Genomic DNA, 23075 nt, shown 5'->3' with positions numbered 1-23075 from the left:
GTAGGTGTATGAATATTTAATCCAAGGTCCAGTACCTAAAACACCATATTAAGGCACCAAGAGTCTGTCCATGGTAATGTGCCCTATACAGCAGCAGCTGTGAAGGATACTCCGCTGAACGGTTTTTTATACTTACAATCTGTTTCTAGTTTTGTTTTTTTGCCTGGGCTACTCTTTAAAAGCACAGGACCTTCATCTGACAGTGCCGTCTATTCATTTGCCTCCTACATTGTAATGGTTTCAGTCTTCCCCTTGGAGTAACACGTGCAGATCTCAGCAACTTCGTAGCTGGACAGTAATTCCTCTCACTTCCTGTCTTTGTGGGTGTAGTTGTAGGTAACATTGAGAAGGGGGCGGGAAACAAAAAGCACTTTGGGGTTATCTGGGGCTTCCTGCAGTTCAAGAACGACGAGAGTGTTGATGGCTGAGCCACTGAGGAATGAGCCAGGCACATAGAGAGTTTGCTGCGGTCCACGAACTGGCCAGAACCGGCCCAGATTGAAACCATTGATCCAGACCTGACCCTGGGTGAAAACGTGAGAGGGGCTTTTTATAAAACAATGCATTTTTTGGAGCACCCTGAAACACTACACTTCTTGGTTCCAACGGCCACTTTTATCTACTGTTATTTATGCCTAGATCTTTTGAAACAAACACAGCTTGATGGGTGCAGTGGGAAACATGTTTCCTTCAAAACACGTTGCACTGATTTTAAGCACAATTTCTTAAGGAGTAGGTGGGCATAGACTGACTTTATTTCCATAGTCTTAACATTTAATATACCATTAGTTTGATACTATTACACTTTCTCCAGCCACTGTTTTAAGATTATCAATGTGTAAGAGTGGCAACTAGCTGTTTGGGTGGCAGGAGCCCATTTTCCCATAACTAGACACAGCAGAAAAGCTGAGGGAAAGAACATAGCTGTCTCAATGAAGGTTGGTCTACTCATTATGATGCCATAGGAGGAAGGGCAGTGTTAGAAACAGAGATGAAAGCTAGGAGCTAAATGGCACCTTAAACTTAGGTTATGGGTGCAACAACGGAATGTCTAGGCACCCTTTTTTATAACAAGAATACAAAGCTGAAAATGAATGAGCTGCAGCTAAAATATGTTCATTTTTAAACATGGTCTACTCCTTCCTAGCCCCCTGCCCCCTGCCCCCAATATTCTTAAGAGGGTCTCTTCGCCAGTCTTCAGAGAATAGCTAGAAGTGGGGAGGCAGAAAATGGTCCCCCTTTCCTTCCACTCTGCAGTTCTAATCTGAAATTTTAGGTGCAGTACTACACCCAGAGCGCAGAAACTGCTTGCGCTAATGAAATTCCCTGTCACAAAAGGAACAATGGGAGTTTTGAATACTGGCAGGTATCAGTTTAATAATTGAATAAATTGGAGTTAATCTGAGGGTTGCAGTACCTTGGTCCAACCTGGGAGCTTCAAGTAGGAGTCCTCGCTGATGCCCGGTGTTGTGAATGTTCCTGTATAGAAAGCAGGTCCTCTGTGCCCACTGCTTGACTGGGCAGTTGGCGGCCATGCATGGGCTACAGCTGTGTCTATGTCTAGGGGGTAGATGATCCAGTCACTGAGTATGGAGGTACCCAGTGTGATATTGTGGATCAGACCCTGGGCACAAAGATAAGTTAGAGGCAGGTTAGGTGCAGTCGAGAATAAGGTTAGAAAAGCACCCACAAGAGGAAATGGTGGAGTAGATAGCTGGCAAATAACCAGCACAGCAGTGCACCCCAACACCCCTGAGTGTTCATTCTTAGATCTATTTTGCCATTCACATTATTGACTTAAGTCACATCAGATCTTGCAGCGGCTAAAAAGCGGGACTGCCCTACTTCAGCTCTACTGTAGCCCATTTCCTAAGGCAGCACAATACAACATTCCAAAACGCAGAGAAGGCCCTCACTTATTTCATTAGACTCTAGTCCAGTGGTTCCCCACAGACCACTTGAAAATTGCCGAGTGCCTTGGTGGACCACTTAATGACTTTTCTTCCTGTGGTTGCCATAGTAATGTGCTGATTATGATTGTACAGTATTACAGTTTGAATTCCATAGTTATTCCCGTATGCGTATGAGACAGCAGCCTTTAAGTCCATGCCAACCATGCATGCCTCCAATGGACAATAGTGGAAGTGCTATCCTTCAGCCAACTATTCTGGCAGTAGTAGCCCCAGGCTCCCTTTTCAAATGCACCTTAAAGTCACTGTCATTGGCCCCAAAGTTGATGCGACCCATGCTCTCCACCACCAAGTCCAATGTGTCCCCAAGCTGGCCCGATATATTGATCCCATTCACTCTGTCTCTTTCCAGTGTCCCCTGGTACTCCTGAAGCAGGAAAGAAATACGGTTAGCTGGTGCTCCAAGACAGAGCTGAAGCAAAGCTCCTGTGTGCTCCAGGCTCTGACCCATCCTATGAAAATGCAGTGAACCAGAGTGTGGGCCTAGGACTTGTTATACCCTTCCGTTTACCTAAGTAATAATCTTCCCTACCCACTAGGAAGGTCCCCACTCTCCACCTTACTCCATTGAGCAGAACGTAGGCAAGATCATGGACCCCATTCCCAGAGGCACTGAGCAAGGCAGACTCCACGATTTCCTGTGGTAGAAGGGTCCGGTAGAGCATGAAGCCATGGGCCTGGAATGCAGAACAGAACCCGCAAGAGGTGTCAACTGCAATCCCACTGGGGACTCTTAAGCAGAAATAGCCATGGGCCTTTGCTGACCCAGACTCTTAATCTACTTTCTTACCTGCTTCAGAGCTTCAAAGGTAATAGGATAGGAGGAATACAACGGCAAGGAAGGCGAGAGAATGGCAAGAACATCCAGCAAGGCCACACGCTACAGAAAAGATTATGGGTTCATTTATTGCCTTTAAATTGTTAAATTATTCAAGTATGCTTCCCCCAACCCACCCAAATGGCTATTGTTAATTTTCTTATCACCCCAAAGCTAAGGATACAGCAACACTAAAAACAGGAGAAAACAAATAAGGATTGTAGAGTCAATCATAAAATGCTTTCAGAAATAAAAACCACTTTAAGCACAATCTAAAAATGAGTCTGTTGTGCCACCACCAAGAAGGCCCTGTACCTATCTTTACATGTGCAGTCTCTCATATACAATCATCACAGAGGCTCCTCTGCTTTCCACCAGCTCCCCTTTCACTTCCTTCAGACTTCTCCTCAGTTTGCTTTTCTGCCTTACCAACTTGCACCTCAGCTGAAACACACTGAATGTTCAGGAAGGTGCCCACAAGAGAGCAAAGTCACTCCACCATCCAACCAAAGACATGCACTTGTAAGGGAATGGCTTCCAGCTCTCACTCACCTGGGGTACAGATACATAGCCATATGCAAACTTCGGGGTAGGGGGTGGCATTGGTCCTGCGGGCAGCTCCTGAAACTGAAGTTTTAAAAAAAGAAAACACCATGTCAAGGGAGTTGGGCTGGTAGTTGGGGAAGCGAGCCAGCTCAAAACATTTTGCTGTCAGAAGCAGTACACCAGCAGACCAATCACTCAGGCTAACTCATTTCACCAGTATCTTGTGAGGATAAAGGGGGTAGGAGAACCTTGCAAAGCTACCCAGAGCTTAGAGAAAGGGTAGGATAAAATAATAAATAATGAAAACTAAAAGCACCTTGTATTTCTGTGCCTGTGTTAAAGTACATCATCTACAACTTCCAAACCATGTATGGCATGGATGCAACAGGGAACAAGCCCCACTGAGTAGGACTTCCTTTTGTGTAAAGATGCTATACTGTTAGAACCTCTTACATGCACACACACACACACAGTCTCTCAAACACTTGTTCCCTCTTCCTCCTCAAATCTGCTGCTTGGCTGGTGGCTGCTTATTTTATTTATTGCATTGATTCATCACTTTCTACAAAAATGTCTCAAAACAATATACAAAATATTTCAAAATACCAAACAACTTGTCAACCATTTAAAAACACAGAATAAATATGCATAAAAATGTATTAATATATTTTTCCAAAAGCAATAATAAAAAGGATTCCACCTCATTAAAAGATTAGCACCAAAAATAGGTCATAAATCATACCCAGAGAACTATATAGGTTAAGAACCAAAAACCTGGGCAATCGAAAATGTCTTCAGTAACTGCATTCCACACACTGATAGAAGAGGGCTGTATGGTTACCTTGCTAATGACTGAGCGGATGATATACAGCTTGTCAGTAGGGTCTCCAGCCTCTGAGAGTGGTGCATCATAGTCATAGCTAGTAGTTATGGGTTTGTAACCATCCTTGTAATCAGCACCTGGATAGAGAAGGTGTGAGAAGAAAGCACCTCTTATGTGCCCCCCAATCATCTGGCCAGAAGCTAAGTCTCCCTAGTTGCCCTAAGGAGCCAGAAACTCACCACTCCAGTAACCAAAGTTGGTGCCACCTTGGAACATATACCTGGAAGAAAGTCAGATATCACAGGAAGAGTTAGCCTCCTATTTAAATAAAGGGGCAATGACAGGCAGTGGAATAGGAAACAAATAGATGTGGACTAATGTGCTGCAGCAGTTGGGGAATGCTTTGGAATAGAAGTGTGCTAGTTTTTGGCCTAGGGCACTGTCTAAGACAAAGCACCTTATTCTTGTTCTGCAAGGGAATTTTTGTCCGCTAGGGAAATGGCAAAAAAAGACATGAAAATGTGGTGCGCACACACCTCTAAGGCAAAATGAGAGGTTCACAGTTAACAAGATGAAGCAAAGAGCTATGGATTGGCATTTTGGCACTAGCTCTTGTTTCTTTGCACCATCCCTTGTGCCCCACTGCCCACTCTCCCCTATGGCCTCACGGTTACATGTTGACGTTGGCTCCCATTTCTAGAATCTTCTGTAGGCTGTTAGCCACTTTCTTAGCACTTTTGGTGGAGTGTGCCTCACCCCAGTAATCCAGCCAGCCAGTGTAGAACTCAGAATTCACCTAGGAGGAAGGCAGAATTAAAACATTTATGGAGCAGTAGCAGTCAGGTCAATTCCATCACTTCTGCCAAAGTACTGGGAATAGGAAATACCAAGTTTGCTCCCTCCTCTGTGCTGGAATCTCATTGTACCAGACCTCACACCTATAATGCCCAGGACAGGCTATGTGGTGTGACTATAGCTTGCACTGAAACACTGGGCAATATGCAACTTCCAACCAATTTTTGTGCAATAAGGTCCACACCAATGGGATTATGGCTCTGGAATAATTTGCTTTCATGCAAAGAAGCCAGGCCAGCTCATTGCCTATCAAGAGGCTCCTGAAAGCATTGGACTACAAGCTCTTTGGTCTCATAGCTCAGTAACTGCTGGGGCAAGTGAGGATTTCACATGCATGACTCTCTGGCTGCCTTGGAAACTGCTACAGAAGGATCATGGAAGTCAAGTATAAGGGGTGGAAATAAAACAGAAGATGGCTCAGTTAAGATGCAGCCAGATTATTTTTGGAGATGGGTGCCAAGGAAGGACTAAGCATAATTTAAGACATGAGGTGCCATTCTTCTACATGGAAAGGCCAGACCCTCTCACCAGTGGTCCCTTTGGCTCATACAGTCGCTGCAGCATAAATGCCTCCGTCACGTTTTCTTCTGTCAAAGGGCAAAGAAAGGAGCAGAAGTCAAAGCAAGATTCCTTCCTACCTCCTTCCAATCGCATCAGAGCTCACCCAACATCACTGTACCTGGTCCAAAGTCCACCGTGGCATATAAGCCCTGCAGTGACCCACACTTGAGTTCAGATACTGAGGTGCCATCCGTGGTGAAGAGCACAACTTCCTCACCCAGGGAGGCACGAAAGACACCCAGTAGGTGGCGCATGTAGTTATAGTCACAGGCATAGTAGCTCCCATATTCATTCTCCACCTGCCTGGGGAACAGCTGGCATTAAAGAAAGGTGACTCAGAGCCCACACCCTGCCTAAAGAAAAAGGTGTGTGGGAAGTCTTTGTATAGAGCCTCTCTTGTCAAGCACTAGATCTGCAGGATGATGCCCAACCCAATTTGCACGGGAGGCTGGTCACCCAAATAGGTGCACCTCCGCTCTTTGTAAAGGAGGAAAAAATACTGTTCTTGAAAGTTCCAAGGGTGCCTGAAGGGCTTTATTGTTTACAAGTCCCTCCTACTGGACAGGAGGAGGCAGGCACAAAGCAGTGGTTTAAGGCAGGGGTGAGCAGTCTTCTGTCTTTGTTTTTAACTGAAATATTGAGATCCACCAAGTAGAGCCTGGTGTAAAAGCTATATACTTGTACTCCGATAGTAAGTTACTTAGGGCTCAGTAAGGTACATGTTTCACATCAGGGAACCTCTGAAGGTGCAACCAGAGGCCCAGGGACACACAATGCGCCTATGCTGCACGCACCTGGACACTGATGATGTTGCCTCCATTGTGGTAGAGATGAGGCTTGATCTTGGGCAGCAGGACTCCCAACCATCTGTCCACAGCTTGCAGGTAATCTAGGAGCATGAATCAGCTTGCTCAGCCAACAACTGGGGCTCCTTTTCCCTATTTCCAACACCTTGCTAAGACAGGAATTGGTAATTGTGGTACTGTGTACAGAGAAAAGGTCTGAAAGTGCCCTTTGGCCATTATATACCACTCACATGGGCTGCTTTAATTCTGTGGAAGAGACATGGAAGTTGGAAGGCCCAGATGACTGGCCCTCTAACAGCTTGATATGAGGCAGCCAGAACCACACAAAGACATCAACCATTTAGGACTTACAACCCTCCAGATCTTGTGGATTAGAATTCCGATCATTCCTGAACAATGATGGCTGGGGTGGATGGGAAATGGAATCCAAAAGCATCTGGAGAGCCACAGGTTCCCCACACCTGATCTTTTTGGATTCTGAGGTTTTCTACAGTCAAGCGGTATATAAATTTTAATGAAATAAATAAATCTACAGAATTGAAGATGAGATCCAGAGGGTCTGCCCCCTCCCTCTAGTTCTATCTTACCTGAGTCAGTTGTGCGCAGGGCAATATCTGGCTTTGTCAACAGCCAGGATGGAAGGCCACCCTAGGAAAGAAGGTCAAGAGGTAAACAGTTCAAATAATGTCAGGGTCCGTAGTTGCTCCTCTCCTGCTCCAAATCAATAAGAAATGGTGGAAAGGTCAGAAGGCAAGAATCCAGGGTAGAAAAAGTAGGTTTCAGATTTGTTATCATAAAAAAGTTGCTGAAGCCACAAGAGCAAGAAAATGTGTAGAGATCAAGAACTGGGAAAGATAATGTGGAGAAAAAGTAGAAGATTAAAAACCTAGAAAGGTAAGATAAAGCTGAAAACTCAGAGAGATAAGGCAAGGTAAGGAGTTAAAGAGGATAAAATGATCAATGACTAGCAACCCTGTGTATGAGAGAGGTGAACTGTGCAGCATTCAGGTACTGCAAGTGAGTCTTAGCCCATCTGAATCTTTTGCCCAGCACTCACCATCTCCCATTCAGCACAGATGTAGGGTCCAGGTCGCAAGATCACCAAAAGGTCTAATTCAGCTACCAAATTCAGGAATTTTTCCAAGTCTCTGTCACCAGAAAAGTTGTAGACACCAGGCTGTGACTCATGGTAGTTCCAGGGCACATAGCTGAAGGGTGAAAATACATATTTCAGTTTGAAATAAGAAGGTGAGACAAGGAGGATACACCCCAGGAGATGCATGAGGATTAACAGGGCAGGAATTTGTTACTCTTTTTATATTGTAATTTTATGTTGTGAACTGCCCTGAGATATACAAACGAAGGCTGGTATACAAATTAAATACATTACACACACACACACACACACACACACACACACTCAGTGGCGGAGCTTCATGCTCTGGCCCCGGGGGGGGGGAGGAGAGCAGGCGGGGGCGGGGCGGGGGCTGGCGCGCGTCCTGGGAGCGTGGCATGCCACCTGCGGGGGTGTGGCACCCAGCACGGGCAGGGGGGCAGCCATGATGGCACCCCACTGGGATCGCGCTGCCGGGGGCAGTGCGCTCCCCCCACAATCCTCTTCCTCCGCCAGTGCACACACTTCTGGCCTAGGCTGAGCAGATCCAAAAGAGAACACAGCTCTTGCACCTTTAATAGTTGTGCAGAAGAAGGAATTTCAGTAGGTATAGTTTGCATAATAAGCTACCCCCACTGACATTTCCTCTGTGATGTAATTATTATAGGTGCCAGAAACACCACCCATCTTCCTTCTTTGCAGTTCATCTACAACTGGTTCTCAGCCTAGTATGGCCAAACATTTAAATATAATGAGGAACAGAGGGGGCATGAACAGAAATATTTCTCCCTTAGCTTTCAGGTTGGGATGAGAGTGGAGGTGATTCCATTTTAAAAGAAAGCTGTACTGGAACAGGCTCATGTATCATGTCATCTTGGCTGCACGTTTTCAATGCAAGGAACCTTCAGTACTTGGGCCAGCTCCACCTTCAGACAGCATAAGCTTCTCTGCTCTAAATGTTGGCCAGAGCCTGCAGTGAGGACTGTACAGTGAGAAAAATGGAGCACCTGTGCGCAGTCATTAGCCTCTGTCCTTCACTGTGGCACAGAATAAGTCCCAAGAGCCACACTTCCCCTTCTGGTCACTTACATTTGCACAGCATTGAGGCCACTCATGTACATCTTGAGGAGCCGATCTTTCCAATAGGCAGGTGGGACCCGGAAGTAATGGATGCTGCCTGAGATATAGCGAAATCTAGCACCATCTTTGAGGAAGCAGTTATTCACATAATCAATGCGGAAGGAACGGTCTGTTGAGGAGGCCTGGCATTCAGGACAGGAAGGGAAAGAGAGTATTATTATTTTTTGTATAAAATTGAAACTTCATCCCATCTCCTGCTGGGAGGATCAAATAGAGAATGTCATCCTCTTCCCCTCTGCCATAGCAAGAGATATTTACGTCATCTCCCTGGCTATGGAACCTGGGTAGTAAGCTTGACACGGACTGTTTTGTGGGTAAGTCTGCAATGTGATTGCTTTGAAAAGAATCCTTCTAGATTTATGAGACATTATCCCTCTCCAGCTCCTGGAAGATCAATTCTAAGATCCCAGTCAAGATTTGCACCTGAGGTTCAAGTCTGACCCACTCCCTCCAGGACTCCAACACACACACACACTCTAATCACTGGTTCACATGTGGCCCATTTACTAAATCATAATTTGAAGCCACTCAAATCTCTGCTTCCAATGCTATGCTTTACCCTCTGCAAATATTCGCACGCACACAAAAAGTTTTTGTCATTTGGTTTGCCTTACCTTGTCCTGCCCCTGAAATTGTTTCCACTAGTACAGACTGCTCATCATTACTGGCCAATTCACCGAGAATCTGACAGTTGGGAATGTAGCCAGTTTCTCACTCCCTTACGGCCATTTTTTTGGCTGAATGGGGTTGTTTTTAAAGCAGCATGGCTTGATTACATATTGGGGAACTCCCAATATTAACCCATTCCTATACAAAATAATAGATGGGGGAAAGGAACCAAGAAGAGGTAAGGAAAAGCTTGAGCTCAGTTTGACTGGGGGGAGAGCAAGTGGGGAATCTAAAGCAACAGAAAAGGAAATCCTTAAAATTCCCCTAGGCAGTCTAAGATGATTCCATCTCAGCTGTTTCTTCCATAGAAACACCCTCCTGCAGTTCTCCTTCTTGTTGCTTACCTGGAGTTGCAGGCCTCCCAACACCACCATCAAAACACACAGCAGCAGCTCCATCTCTTTGGTTACAGCTTCAGCCCGGGACAAGAGAGTCACAAGGAGTCATCACATGACAAGCTAGTGGGCAGGCCTGGTGCTTCCTCCGGTTGGCCCCTGCGAGGAGGGAAGTAAAGACAGGCCTTATTTGAACAGAGAAGCGGAAAAGAGGAGGCAATGTTCCAGCAACTATATACAGAGTCCGTGACTATAAATCAGAGGAGGAAATTATGAGGCACAAAACTCCCTCCAAATCCCGGGGAGAGAATTATGAAGCAGCACAGAGGAACTGGAACACAGAGTTGGTTTCCCCTACTCAAATTTACAGAAGTATGAGAAACATAAACTTCTTCAAATCATCAGAAACGGTAGTTTGTGCTGCTCAAAGTTATATAGTGGATAGAAGGAGAGAGACAGCAGAGTTGGCAGTGCACTGCACAGCTGTCTACCACTGGATCAAAAGCCTCAATCTTGTTGTTTTGGTAATGGCACAAAGGATGCAGGTTTCTACGGCTCTGTACACACCATGCATTGAAAGTATGTTACTTTTCCCGAAGAATCTTGAGAACTGTAGTTTGTTAAGGGTGCTGGGAATTGTAACTACACAAGGGACAAACTACAGTTCCCATAATTCTTTGGGGAAAGTCAGATGCTTTTAATATATGGTATGTATGCAGCCTCAGGGGACTTTAATTCTCCTTTATACATATAGACAAAATGTGGGGACATTTTTTGTAAGTTAAATTAAGTATCCAAATGAGCTACACCAAATGCAGTGATTAGTCAAGGACCTGACATGCCTATCTAGTCTACAACAGCAAAAGAATAAGTGAGAACATCTAGTCTGACCTCCCTCAGATAATTTAAGGAATGTTGTAATCTATGGTAATACTGGGGGGCTATTACATTACAAATAACCAAATAATCTGTTTGGTCTGAAGGCTATGAGTAATGGAAAATTTATACATTCTTCCCTCCCACCAGCAGCTTGTTGCAATGATTAATCTGCACAGTCTGCTAAATCCTGGGATCTGTCTTCTAATATGGATGTATCCGGTTTTAACTTCCAGCTGTTCACTTAAATTGCACTTTGACATTTAATCCACTATCATTAATCAGTGCTTATTTTTCTTTCTGAGAGAAGCTGCAAGATGGTGCTCCATTAGTCTCCTTTACTTTTTGGTTTGTTTGTTATAATCATTGCTTCCTTGGTGCCTTCCTGCTCCCACATTTAATACTGTTGCACACCACCCTAGTTTCTGAGCTGTGCAAGATTCCAGGGGTTCTAGGGGTTCATTTACCCTGGGTTTGTGTTTCCTTTGGGAATGAGGCACAGTGGAGACTGCAGTGTCTTTAGGATATATGGTTTATCTACACATATATACAACCTGAGCCTACAATGGAAGGGTTCACAGCATTAACACCCCTAGAAGGCCTTGCTTGTCTCATAGCCACAGCCTTAGATTCCTGCAGAAATCAGGCCTGGCACTCTCTCGCTCTCTCTGGCTTTCCAACCCACTGTTTTTGGCTCCAGCTTCTAGTTCACATAACTCAACCCTCAACTCTGTCCTTTTGTCTTTCCAACCAGGGAAGGAAGGCCCACCCATTTGCCCTCTGGCACAGAGCCACTCCCTTTGCTCCCTGAAGGACTCTTACTTAGAAGGCCATTACCAGGCTGGCCTGGCTATTTCAGCAACTGAATCCATGCATACAGCCTACCCACTTCCAAACTCATAACGAAACTAAAACAGATTGCAATTTCTCCTAACTACAATTAATGTTAGAGTACCCCACTGGCATAAATTGATCCCTTTCTATAGGAATGAGATGCTCAGCCATATAGTATCTTATAATACAAAGTCAGACCACTGGTCATGCAGTCCAGAAATTGTTTACTCTATAGCATCTTTATAGTCTTGGAAAGACAGTAGTCTTTCTCAGCCCTGCTTCTTAAAACCCATTTAAGTGAAGTCACAAGGAACTAAACCTGGGAGATTCTGTGGGCAAAGCTAGCTCTGTCAGTGAACTCCCCAAAACAGAATCCTAAGAGAAACTCAAGTAACCGATGATAAAATTATAGAGGTCAAGAGGACTGAAAAGCCTGCCAGTCTGCACCTTGCCCAGTGTAAAACTATTCAACCACCAACCCCTCACAGTTCCAGACTATAATTTGCCAAGAAAAAGGGAGCAAGTGCACTGCAGAAAGGTGCATGCAGGGATAACAGTTTGAAAAGACTTACACAAATGGGTTGAGCTACACACTACAAGGGAAATCCCAAATCTCCTAGGGTCCTTACCAACCTGACTGGCGTGATGGGGATTCTTGCCCAGTCCTAAATACGGGCACAAACAAAACCTTGTCTACTAACTGAATGCTTTTCTGTTCTATCCAACACATCACATATTTAGGCAGCAGGCAATGCAGTTAAGGAATGCTGTCAATGGGTTTGACTCCTTATCACTTGACTGTGGTTAATTTTGGGTTTGTGGCATGTTTGTGGTTTAAAAGCTGTGTTTAAATTTGGCATGATGTACAATACTTATTAACATAGTAGAGCATGAATATCAGAGTCCAGTGAATGCATCAAAAGCACAGTCCCAGAATTAAACCTGAAGAAAACATACAAGAGTAAGTGTCATCTATGATTTAATATTATTTTGGATATATTCTACTGAAAAATAAGGATAGTATTACCTGTTTGTTACACTACTCTATGAACAACTGTGGTGCATTTTATATGATTAATATTATAGATTTGTTTTGTGTATGACATTTTAATATGTATTTTAAATAGAATACATCCAACTTACAAGAACTCACCTGTCATCTAAAGAACCTTTTACTTACTGGGCCTTTGCATTACTGTGTCCAGTCAGCAGCAGGAGTCATTTGTATACCCGCAGGATGATGCATATCTTTGCCACACCAGAGCTATATCACCTTTGATGTCACCACATTCTGTGCCACCTCACAAAGGGATAGGATGTTCTAGGAATATGGGTCTCATCAAGAGTCACAGACTGGTACAAGTTATGAGAAACACATCAGGTTCCAGAAATACCACCTTAGTTTTATTCTAAGCCAGAGGGATTACTTGGACATTATATGGAGTGCCCCCCTTCTCATATTCATATTTGAGAACTGAGGAAATGAAATTATTTTTATCATTATCATCATCATCCATAGTGGCAGTAAAATTAATTCTCCTTCATATATTGTGGGTGGCTGGTGTAGTGAACTTGGTGGAAGAAAATATGCATTCAAATCCAAACTGTTATGGTACCGGGAAATTGAAAGGGGGGTGAGAGATCTTTTCCACCACCACCACAAGCCTTGCCTCTCCATACTAGGAGCCAAAGACAAAGAGCCTCTGCTACCAAATGTAGCAATTCACTGATAAATGTATCTATGTATTAGGTCAATGGAAAACTTTAGAATTTCATATAAAATCACTGCAATGACAGATTTACACCATTCCAACATTGTTCTACTCAGAAGGAAAATGGCTAGCAGGGGAGGAACTTCGGAAATGGGTTGGGGCAGACATAATCCCTGAAAGGTGAGACCCCCTACTCAGTGTGTCCCACTGCTTGGGTGATAATCTCTAGCATCCTGGCACCTGAGTACCAGAACAGGTAGTCATTCTAAGAACAATCCCAAACCCAACCTTAGTGGATTGGGGTCTTGGTCAAGACAAAGGGTGTGCTTAACTTGTCTGGGAAAACAGGAAAATGTAAATACTTACCTTTGTTTCGCCTAAAGATTGGAAGGTGGGGGTCATGTGAGGACAGGGTAAGCCTGGTGCTCAGGCTTCTGCCAGAAGACCCCTCCCAATTTATGACACAGTCATGACAAATGTATGATGTTTTACTAAGGGTGTTATGGGTAAGTTGGGAAACTTCTAAAAACAGGGAGCCACCTTTGTTTGGGACTTCTCTCTGCTTCTTCCATGTGGCAGTCTTGTTGCAACAATAAAGATCAGGCCTACTGGCTGCTGCTTTCCTTCGATCTCCTGGCTAAAGCCTCTTGCTTGTGACCCCCAACCTGAATCTATGGGAGCCAAAGTTAGGCAATTGTGGGGTGCTCCAATGACTCCCTTATACTCAGACACCAAGTTAGCTGAACAATCTTGGGCTAGCCACCACCGGCCTACCCTACCTCACAGGGTTGTTGAGCATAAAGAAGGGCGGCGGCATATGGAGCTCTTTAGAGGAGTACTAGGTTAAAAACGTAACAAAAAATAAAATGTTGAAGCCTTACATAGGATTCAGAAGGGGAGGGGTTAAAGAAACAAGAGGCATGCAAATTTTATGAAAAAAGGAATAACAAATCTTCACAGCAACCCTGTGAGGTAAACCAGTGTTTATGACGGTGTGCATTTACTTGGGAATAAGCCTCACTAAATTCAACACATTTACTCCTCAGTAAACACGCATGGGGGTCCAGAATTCACTAACCACGTCCAACCACAACACTCTGTCCCCTAAACTGGGACATTCTGCTCTTGTAGCTCTTTTTTTTCTCCCCCTCCCCCCATTCCCTGTTCAGTTTCCTCCCTTCCACGCTCCCTGCCCTCCGCTCCCGCAGCTCCTGCTCCGCCCCCTTGAACGGTTGCTAGGCTACCTTCTGCGGGCGGCAGTGCGGATGGCGCGGAATAATGACGTCGAGAGGCGGAGTGCGCGGCTTCTGTCGCGCTGAAGCTCCCTCGGAAGCGTCCGCGCGCCGGACAGAGACGGGTGAGTCCTTAGCCCACTCCCCTCCGCCCCCGCCCCGGCCCCGCCCCATCTCCGCAGGTAGGCGGGGCCTTAGGAAAAGTGACAGGGTCGTGGGCTTCCACTATTCCTGGCTCCAGCCTGCTGGGGCCAGAAAGAGAGCTTCGCGTGGGCTCCTCAAGGCAATGCTTCAGCTCCCTTCCCCCTCATTTTGAGCCCGGGCTCAACTCCGGGAACCTAGTCCGAATATCCGGGCTCAGCACTGGAACAAAATGACATAACAACGAAAGCGAACGTGCCTCTAGCCATGTACAGAGTGTATCCCCCACCCCCGCTCGTGGCGGAGTCAGCTTAGGCACCGCACTGCGGAGGGAGGGAGATGTTGGTGACAAAGCCTTCATCCCAGGAGCGCCCACGCGTGGTTTTCTCCTGAGTGGTGGGGAAGCTGATCTCTGCTGTTTCTGCCCCTCCTCCACCTACTCCGGAATGCAGCCTCTCGTTCAAATCGGAATGATTCAATTGGAGGTCACTTGAGTAGGAAGCTGGTGTCATGTGTTTGTAAAGTGAGCTGTCGTTGCCAGCTGTCACCTGGAGAAAGAGGAAAAACTAGGTCTCCTCAGACCCCGGATACCAACCAATGTTAGAAACTGTTCAATTTACAATTGGGAGCTTGCCATGGGTGTTTCCAAAATGTTTCATTTATTACTTGCACTTTAAAAATTGTAAACTGTAACACACTTCTAGTAGCCATTCACTGAAACATTTTCACTTCCTCTCCATGCCTGAGTGGAGTTCTCTGTATATATAATTCAGCTGGTGCCACGATTTAGACTGCAAACCTAACTCCATTTACCTTGGACTCACATTGGATTCAGTAGGACTTACTTGTGCCTAAGGTGATACCAGTTATGGGCCATCATAGGCATGTTGCTGCATGGTATGCATTCTTTTCCTGCTCAGATGAAAAATTGGGTTTTCCCTTTCTCTGGGGATGGAGAGGGGAGAGACTGCTGTAACTAGACACAGAATCCTGAATGAATGAAGTTGATATCTCATTTCCACATAAGTAGGCCATTTGCTTTTGGAAGATCCAGTGAATATATTTTTCTCAATCTTGAGTTGTGACTGATCATCACATTTGAAGTGGGAAATTAACTAGACATACTCTTCTTCAATCCGTCAGCAGATTCAATGATGAGAGGGTGGAGAATTTGTTTTCCCCCAGCACCTGTTTGCTTGAGGCACCTAGGATCATTTGCTTTCTTGGTGCCAGTTTTGTGGATGCTGCCGTTAAAATGCACATGTTAATTAGGGAACAGGAGACTGGTAAGTGAACACTCCTATCTTTAGGTAAGAGAAAGTTCTTAGATTGTCTTGTACTCCCTTTTAACTCTAGAAGTTAGGTTGAAGGATTGTCTGTTCCACTATGAAAGTACTCATGTATTAAGATCTTTGTGAGAAAGGCCTTTCCACGTTCCACCAATATCTGAGGTGCATTACTTGTGCGACAGGGCCTTCTCAGTGGCTGCACTCAGTCTCTGGAGTTCCATCCTTAGACCCATCTTGACTTGTCACTGACTGACCAATTTTATTTTATTTTTATTTTTGGCAGGACTTCAGATGAATGCGTTTTTGGGGTTTTACCCTGCTACACTTTCATACAGTACAAGTTTTTTAGCTTTCAGCTGGCTGCTGGCTTTAATTCCTTTCATATTTATTCATTGGCGTTTCCATTTTATTTGTTATATTATGAGTTGTATCCAATGAAGCTGTCCCATTCTTGCAAGAACTTCAGCTTGTGCAATGGAACTTGCCCTCTTTCTGCATCCCCCACACGTATCCTCTGGGTTTCTCCCCCAATCCTCAGGAGCAGATTGTGGGGTGGAGCATGGGAAGAGGAGGGGAAATTCTAATGCACAAGCAGAAGTCCTTGCAGGAACGCAAAGATTTTGTTGGATGCAGCCCCTTCAAATTGTTAATGCTGTTAGCCATCTTGAGCATCATGTATGAAAAGGCAAGAGACAAAATATTATAAATGAATAAATATTGCTTTCTTTCCCTCTGTAGGACCTGAAGGATGTTGGAGCAACCATCATGGGCCAAGCCCTATGTATCTGCTCAAGGGGAACCATCACCATCAATAACAAACGTTACCTTTTAATCCATAGGCTTGGGGAGGGGTGAGTATATGACAACTGAGGACTAAGTTTTCACACCTCTCATCTACACATTGAGTACTATGTTAGCAAGAAATAAAGCTGGAAGGTACATCATCTAGGGTCCGTGTACTCCAGTGGTAGGGATTCTGTGGCACTCGAAATGCTGTTGGATTTCAGCTTCCATCATCTTTGACCATTGTCCATATTGGTTGTGACTGGAGGACACATATTCCCCACCCCACCCCATCTACCAAATCCACTGCAGAGGCAATATTCATCCTGTATAACTCACCCCTCAAATATTTTATTAATGCTTTGGTGTAAGCTCCTTTGAACTTACTTCTAAGTAAATGTGCTTAGGATTAAGCAGCAAATATTTCTGCGGACAGCTACAACTACTCTGAACAACTTGTTCTGTTGCTTACCCATTCATTACAGTTGGAAAGTTTATTCCTGATATGTAACCAAAGTCTTCTTTGCTGCAATTTGAACCTGCTGGTCTTCCCTCAGTAGTCTTGGTAAACAGACATCCTCCCTCCTCTGTGTCATCCTTTAGATAACTAAAACACACTGAACTGCTAGGCCGTCAGACCAGCTCAGTGGTGGTGTTTTTTTCTGATGACTGCAAATGCCTGATGTTTCAGATGAAACTACAGGAAGCGTCAGGATATAGGGTGATCTATCCTCCAACCTTTATTCCCGATGGGTTAGGCACACTTTCAGTGTATGGTTGAAACCCTCATTGTTATTGATAAGCCTGTTAAATTGCTGTGTATTTTTGCACTGTTTGCCAGCTGTGATGATGGATAGAGAGGAGCACAATACTTTCCTGTGCCACAGCATGAAATTAATGCCTTATTCCTCAGTTGATCGTTGGAGAGGAAGAAGGTTGCATAATTTCCTCTTTTTAAAAATCTCCTATTCCGAGTTGTAACGGCACTACTTTGTTAGCTTAGAAGCGGGCAGGAGCAGAGGACTGTGCGTACAGACAGCAGGAGAGGAGGAGAAGAATCCTTTCTTTTCCCTACCATGCTACCTTCTCCCCACACAGAGGTTTTAGCTACGTGGACCTAGTAGAGGGGCTGCATGATGGGCGCTTCTATGCACTGAAACGCATCATATGCCATGACAAGGATGATCGCCAGGAGGCCATGCATGAGGTAGAGATGCACCTTCTTTTTGAGCATCCCAACATCCTGACCCTGTGTGCACATGCTATGGTGGAGAGAGGATCCAAACACGAGGCCTGGCTCCTGTTGCCTTTCCTGAAGGTGAGTGCGGGTGTAAGGTGCAGGTGGATACAGCAGTGCATGCTGGGAAATGTAGTATTTGTGGCTACATCATGCAAGGCTGAGAGGCGTTGTATACTGGGACCATAGCTGCAGAGGTTGGTCTCTTCCAGCAGCCGCCTGGTTCCCACCAAGGATGGATACATGAGGCCATTTTCAGGATGGAGCCACTTGATGTAACCCTGCTTCTACACCAGTTGCAATCGGTCCCATGGCATTTATTTATAAAATTGTTTTCATCTTGCCCTTTGGACTCCCACCCCAGGTGGCCTGCAATCACAAGTTAAAAAAATAAACCAATAGAGGTTTCCCAGGGTACAGAATGGAAAGGGTGTCATCAGCATATAGATGGTACCCAGTCCCAAATCCTTGGATAATCTTTCCCAGTAGTTTTCATGTTGCTACTAGACAGCATAAGGGGCAAGCGGAACCCTGAGATTCCTCTCCTTTTTGGCTGCCAGAGCCTCAGAGCGCATGTTATTCTCCTTGACTTCTACTGGACCAGATTCCAGAGCTGTCCTCTGTGGTAAAGGGCCTCCGTCTGCTTTTACAGACTCTGCTGCATCAGTTTGAAAGGATTTAGTAACCTGGCAGCACATGAGATTTTGTGGCAGCTGCCACAGTACTCAGGGGATCAGATAATCTGATCTGGTTTTTCTCTAGGCATCCCTTAATGGGACCCATGGCAGCAACCTGTGAAGTCATCTTGGAACCTTTGGCATCCATTCCTTTCCTAAATTCAACCCAGATCAGTAAGCTGAAAGCAAAGGTTGTCTTTACTGTAGTTTTACTCCGCTGTGCTGTGCTCAACTGTGCTCCTGCATTTCTGCTATGCTTGCATTTTGGCCCTGGCAGAGAGTTCTACAACAATAGTCACCTAAAAACAGCAGACCCCAGCAGAGTGATAGGGCAAGTTCAGAGCTGGAAGCATGGTGACCCATAGTCAAGCAGGAATAAGTGCCTCTTGGAATGGTTAGGCAATCAGGCTGGCTCCAAAGCCGCTGTCCCCAAAAGCTGTTTTTGCATCTTCTCGCTCATATTGGAGTGGGGATGGTGCCACCCTCTAGGAAATCACTTCCTTCAGCCCTGTGCAGGTGGAGGGTTTGTGCCTAATACATTAAATGCACTAATAGAGGATCTCTTCCTCGTCCGGTATTTTTTGAGGAGAATATGTGTGATCCCCGTCACCAGCGTGCCTGGGCTTCTCTTTGCAGAGAGGGACCCTTTGGCAGGAAGTTGAAACTCTGAGAGATAAAGACGCCTTCATGCCGGAGGAGAGGATCCTGGCCATCCTTCACGGCATCTGCCGGGGCCTGCAGGCCATTCATAACAAGGGCTATGCACACAGGTGAGAAGCTGGGTCTAGAAAGCATGGGGCATTCTCACGTTGGAACAGAGCCCATGTGTGGGGAGGGCAGAGGAAGTGGGTGACGTAGCTGATCAGTTGTAGATCAGTGTTGACAGCACCGACACAGGAGTTTGCAAAGGTAAAGAACCACATTTTGACATGGAGCAGTATTTGCGATAGGGGAAGCCAGAGCCTGGGGACGTAAGAGGTTCAAAGCCAACTTCAGAGCTCTGATGGTTCTGTGGCTGGGCAAATCAAGGATCTTTTTTTCAGGGACCTGAAGCCTACAAATGTGCTCCTGGATGATGAGGACCAGCCGCTGCTGATGGACCTGGGCTCTATGAATCAGGCCCGCATTGAGGTGCAAAGTTTGCGGGAGGCCATGACTATTCAGGTAGGAGGGCAGCCTGGTGAAAAGGAAATGGGAGAATAGCTGCTTCCAGCAAAGATGAAGAACCCTCTAAATTAGATTAATTGTAAAAGGAGCTCAGGCAGGCACCAGTCCCCTCAACACCTGCAATTAAACAGAAGAGTGGAAGGGAATGTTAGCAAGTTGTGATCTTGTTTGCCCATGCAAAACGATCAATGTGATACTATGCAATCTTTGCTTCTGTAACGTGGAAAATTTCCACAGAGGAAAGAGCGGTTTTTAAAAAATTCACGAAGTTCTCAGAAGCTACCTATTTCTTAACTAAAGTCACCATAGGTTGTGTCTCCAAAAGATTAACAGTATTCCCCCTTCCATCCCACATACCGTGGTTAGGGTTGCAACAAGAGGCAAATAAAGTAGCATATAAACTGTGATGGGTCTTTAATTTAGAAAGTTATCATCTTTCTCATAACTAAATCATAATGTCAATCACTTCAAAGTATATGTAGAATTGAGATGCCTGTGGGCAGGCAGAGCCTGAGGTTTCCTTCTTTTCCCTGGTAAGCTGCAATCATTCACTTTAACACTACTGCCACTACATTAAATTATAGGCATTGCAGGAATGTTCCTGAGGAAAAAAGTTGAGACGAAGGCCTTCTGTTTACTTTCTCTTTCCCTCTCCCTCTCTCACACACTGTATTTGAGATTAAGTTCTTGTCTTGTTTATTATTTATTAAATTTGTCAGTCGCTTTATATTGCCCAAAGTGACTTCCCTCTAATTTATTTTGCAGGACTGGGCTGCCCAACGTTGCACCATCTCATACAGAGCACCAGAGCTGTTCACTGTGGAGCGTGAATGCGTCATCGATGAACGTACTGACATCTGGGTAAGGATCCTCCATTTCCATTTAGGGAAAAAAAATCCTCTTAGTCACCTAAGTCAAAGGATGCAATACCCCAATTTGTCCCTGTGCAAGGGAGGGAGATCCTGTCCTTGAGGTGCCTTCCCATTCAAGAGCCAGCTTTCTCCCTACACTCACCTTGCCTCTGCTTAGTCCTTAGGCTGCGTTCTGTACTGTATGATGTTTGGAGAGGGGCCTTACGACATGATCTTCCAAAAGGGGGACAGTGTGGCCTTGGCGGTGCAGAACCAACTCACCGTGCCCCAGAACACCAGGTAAGGAATGGCTGTGTGGAAGGAAGGTTGTCCTTGATCCAAGACAGACCAGGTACAAAGCGCCTCTGAATTTCAGGTACTCGCCTGCTTTGGAACACCTCCTCTCCTCCATGATGGTGGTGAATCCCCAGGAGCGCCCATTCATCGCTGACATCATAGGCCAGCTTGAAGCGATACAGCCACCTCCCACCGGGCAGGACATGACACGCATCTGAGCCCAGAGTGTGTGGGGTAAGCATGGAGGCAGCAAAGGAACTGAAGCCCACGTGGGGGACCTCCAGTGGTTCAAAGTTTACAGGAAAGACTGGACAAGGCTTCATTGCATTCCAGTTCCGTGCCTGCCTCCTTCCGCAGTGGGGCCATTGCCTGCCTTGGAACTTGCTTGAAGGTCCTCCTGCCATTCTCACTGGTGGCCTAGCATGCACCTTACTGGGCTTCACCTGCGTTGTAGGCCATGGTCAGCCACCTCCCCAAAGCAGCAGGATGCTGCTCTTACAAGGGACCAAGATACCTCATCACCGGCTGGGAAAGAGAACCCAGCATTCTGTACTCAAGTACAGCTTCTAGATGAATGATTTAAGAAGCTGGTGTCCTATTTGTTTTGGTACAGGCATGTCTTCCGGGCCTGTCATGTCAAATAAAGTCTTCATACTCAGCTGTATCAACATATTTCGTATGTGATTTGCAAATATATAAACTGGGGGGGGGGGGAGAGCAAAGAGGGAGGTGGGGCAACCATGGTGTAGTTCTCTTACTCCTTATACTTTTGTCTACTTCTTGTACTCCTGGTAGCTTTACCATCTTTTCTGGCTAGAAAAACTGCATTGTGTAAACATTTGTGGGTTTTATATACTTTATGCTACAGCTGCTAACTATTCAGAGCTGAAAAGATCTGTATGGGCTAGGAAATCATGTCTACCTTGGCCAAGGTGTGAGTCAATTTTCAGAACAAGAGTTGTTGCAAGTCTGTTGGAGCAAACTCACAAGAGTCTTAAAAGACCTTGAAAACTCATGTTATTGTTGCATCAGCCTTCATGGGTGCAGGCAGGGGGATACATACACACACACACCCAAGTCTAGGAATGTTTCTTATCGATGAAAGTCAAATACAGTATGATGTATTTGGTCTCAGTACTAAACTTCTGTGTATGTGAAACAGAACACACATCAGGCACTTTAGCCGTGTGTTAAACAGCAGGGATGGCAACTGCTGTTAGTGCAGTTAAGACATTCAGACTGAAGAGTGTGTCAGCAATGTGAGATTCTTTGGCCCTTCATAAAGTAGGGGTTGTACAGAAAGGGGTTCACACATCCTCCACCACCCATTGTGAGAGTAGGTAAAGAGGGGAGCTTCTAGTTCGAGATTCCTATGCTATATAGCCCATGTATAGTCAAAGCAGCCACGGGGGCAGGCAAGGAGAGAGAGGACTGGCTGTCTGCCTGGTATGGAGGGCAAAGCAGCTTACAGAGGCCTTGCCAGACCTGACTTGCAGCCAGCACATTTTCAGGTTGGGCGTAACCACTCCTCCTCTTCCACTCAATGCCCCCCCCTCCCTTTGCCTCCTGGAAGAATGAATAAGTGCTTTGTCCAGAGAAGCAGCAGCCAATAGAGGAAAAGCAAACATTTTTCATCTGGAGTACATAAATCCTACCCCTAATTTCACAGTTAAGGTGAGGCCCACTCCCATCTGTCTTGCTGATCTCACTGGTCTTTATCTTTAAAACTTTATATGACTCCTCGCTTGTCTAAGAACTGGAGCCTAAAGCGTTCTAGGCAAGGTATGCCTACAAGCAGCTTAACATTTGAAAGTGGGGCTAGGAGAGGGTAAAAGAGAGCAACATCTTCAGCAGAACATGCACCAGTCTTTGATTTTATGGTTGAGAAGCCTAGAAAAGTACAGTTCAGCATTTCTCCAAACTCTTCAGGGGATGTGTCTATCCCACGCAGTGTAGTATGCAGAGGGGTCAGTGGTGGCAGACTGGAATACAGGGAAGAATATGTCCCTGTTCAAGGCAGGGGTGGTGTTAACTTTAATGAGATTTCAGCCTGGATAGGAGATTGCAGGGGATCTTCCAAATGAAGTATTGTGATGAGATGCAGAATTGAATCCCTACCTATGCATAAAGTTTTACCCTTGTTTGGGGCAAAGTCACATCCAATCCACTTTGCAAGGTCGTTGTGCAATTAAAATGCTACTCAAATGTTTTAGGGAAAGGGTGGGAGAGAGATGTTTTGTAATAGCTCAATATCCTACTTCTGCTATCTTCAGGACTTTTTTTGTGTGGAAAAAAAGCTAGTTATTGTCAGAATATGAGAGGCAAAACAGAATCTCCGGTGCC

The 23075-nt window shown here is 45.3% G+C and overlaps 2 protein-coding genes across 8 annotated transcripts; one reads left to right on the top strand and one right to left on the bottom strand.

Annotated features, from left to right (window-relative positions):
- Position 1: 1 nt before the first annotated feature.
- Positions 2 to 14439, bottom strand: GLB1L (galactosidase beta 1 like). 6 transcript variants are annotated; one of them, XM_028741436.2, is made up of 17 exons: positions 14303 to 14439; positions 9646 to 9795; positions 8582 to 8754; positions 7436 to 7586; positions 6966 to 7026; positions 6367 to 6461; positions 5691 to 5871; positions 5540 to 5598; positions 4831 to 4952; positions 4396 to 4436; positions 4175 to 4293; positions 3340 to 3414; positions 2761 to 2850; positions 2534 to 2647; positions 2206 to 2337; positions 1418 to 1624; positions 2 to 524 (listed from the first exon to the last, which is right to left on the bottom strand). In XM_028741436.2, the coding sequence occupies exons 2-17, from the start codon at positions 9697 to 9699 to the stop codon at positions 306 to 308; spliced, it is 1893 nt and encodes a 630-aa protein (XP_028597269.2). In that variant the 5' UTR covers positions 9700 to 9795; positions 14303 to 14439; the 3' UTR covers positions 2 to 305. The 6 variants fall into 6 exon arrangements, 5 of the variants coding, with proteins under 5 accessions (XP_028597269.2, XP_028597258.2, XP_077790150.1 ...); XM_028741425.2 differs by lacking the exon at positions 14303 to 14439 and adding an exon at positions 13425 to 14250; XM_077934024.1 differs by lacking the exon at positions 14303 to 14439 and having other exon boundaries at positions 9646 to 14250.
- Positions 14312 to 21396, top strand: STK16 (serine/threonine kinase 16). Of its 2 annotated transcripts, none has more exons than XM_028741499.2 (8): positions 14312 to 14415; positions 16459 to 16571; positions 17602 to 17821; positions 19054 to 19187; positions 19461 to 19581; positions 20350 to 20445; positions 20614 to 20735; positions 20812 to 21396. In XM_028741499.2, exons 2-8 carry the CDS (start codon positions 16486 to 16488, stop codon positions 20948 to 20950), a joined length of 918 nt encoding a protein of 305 aa, XP_028597332.2. In that variant the 5' UTR covers positions 14312 to 14415; positions 16459 to 16485; the 3' UTR covers positions 20951 to 21396. The 2 variants fall into 2 exon arrangements, with proteins under 2 accessions (XP_028597332.2, XP_028597340.2); XM_028741507.2 differs by lacking the exon at positions 14312 to 14415 and adding an exon at positions 14899 to 15030.
- Positions 21397 to 23075: the final 1679 nt, after the last annotated feature.

The sequence above is a fragment of the Podarcis muralis genome, chromosome 1 (assembly GCF_964188315.1).
Source record: "Podarcis muralis chromosome 1, rPodMur119.hap1.1, whole genome shotgun sequence".
NCBI lineage: Eukaryota > Metazoa > Chordata > Lepidosauria > Squamata > Lacertidae > Podarcis > Podarcis muralis.
This window is presented reverse-complemented; position numbering and strand designations above follow the sequence as displayed.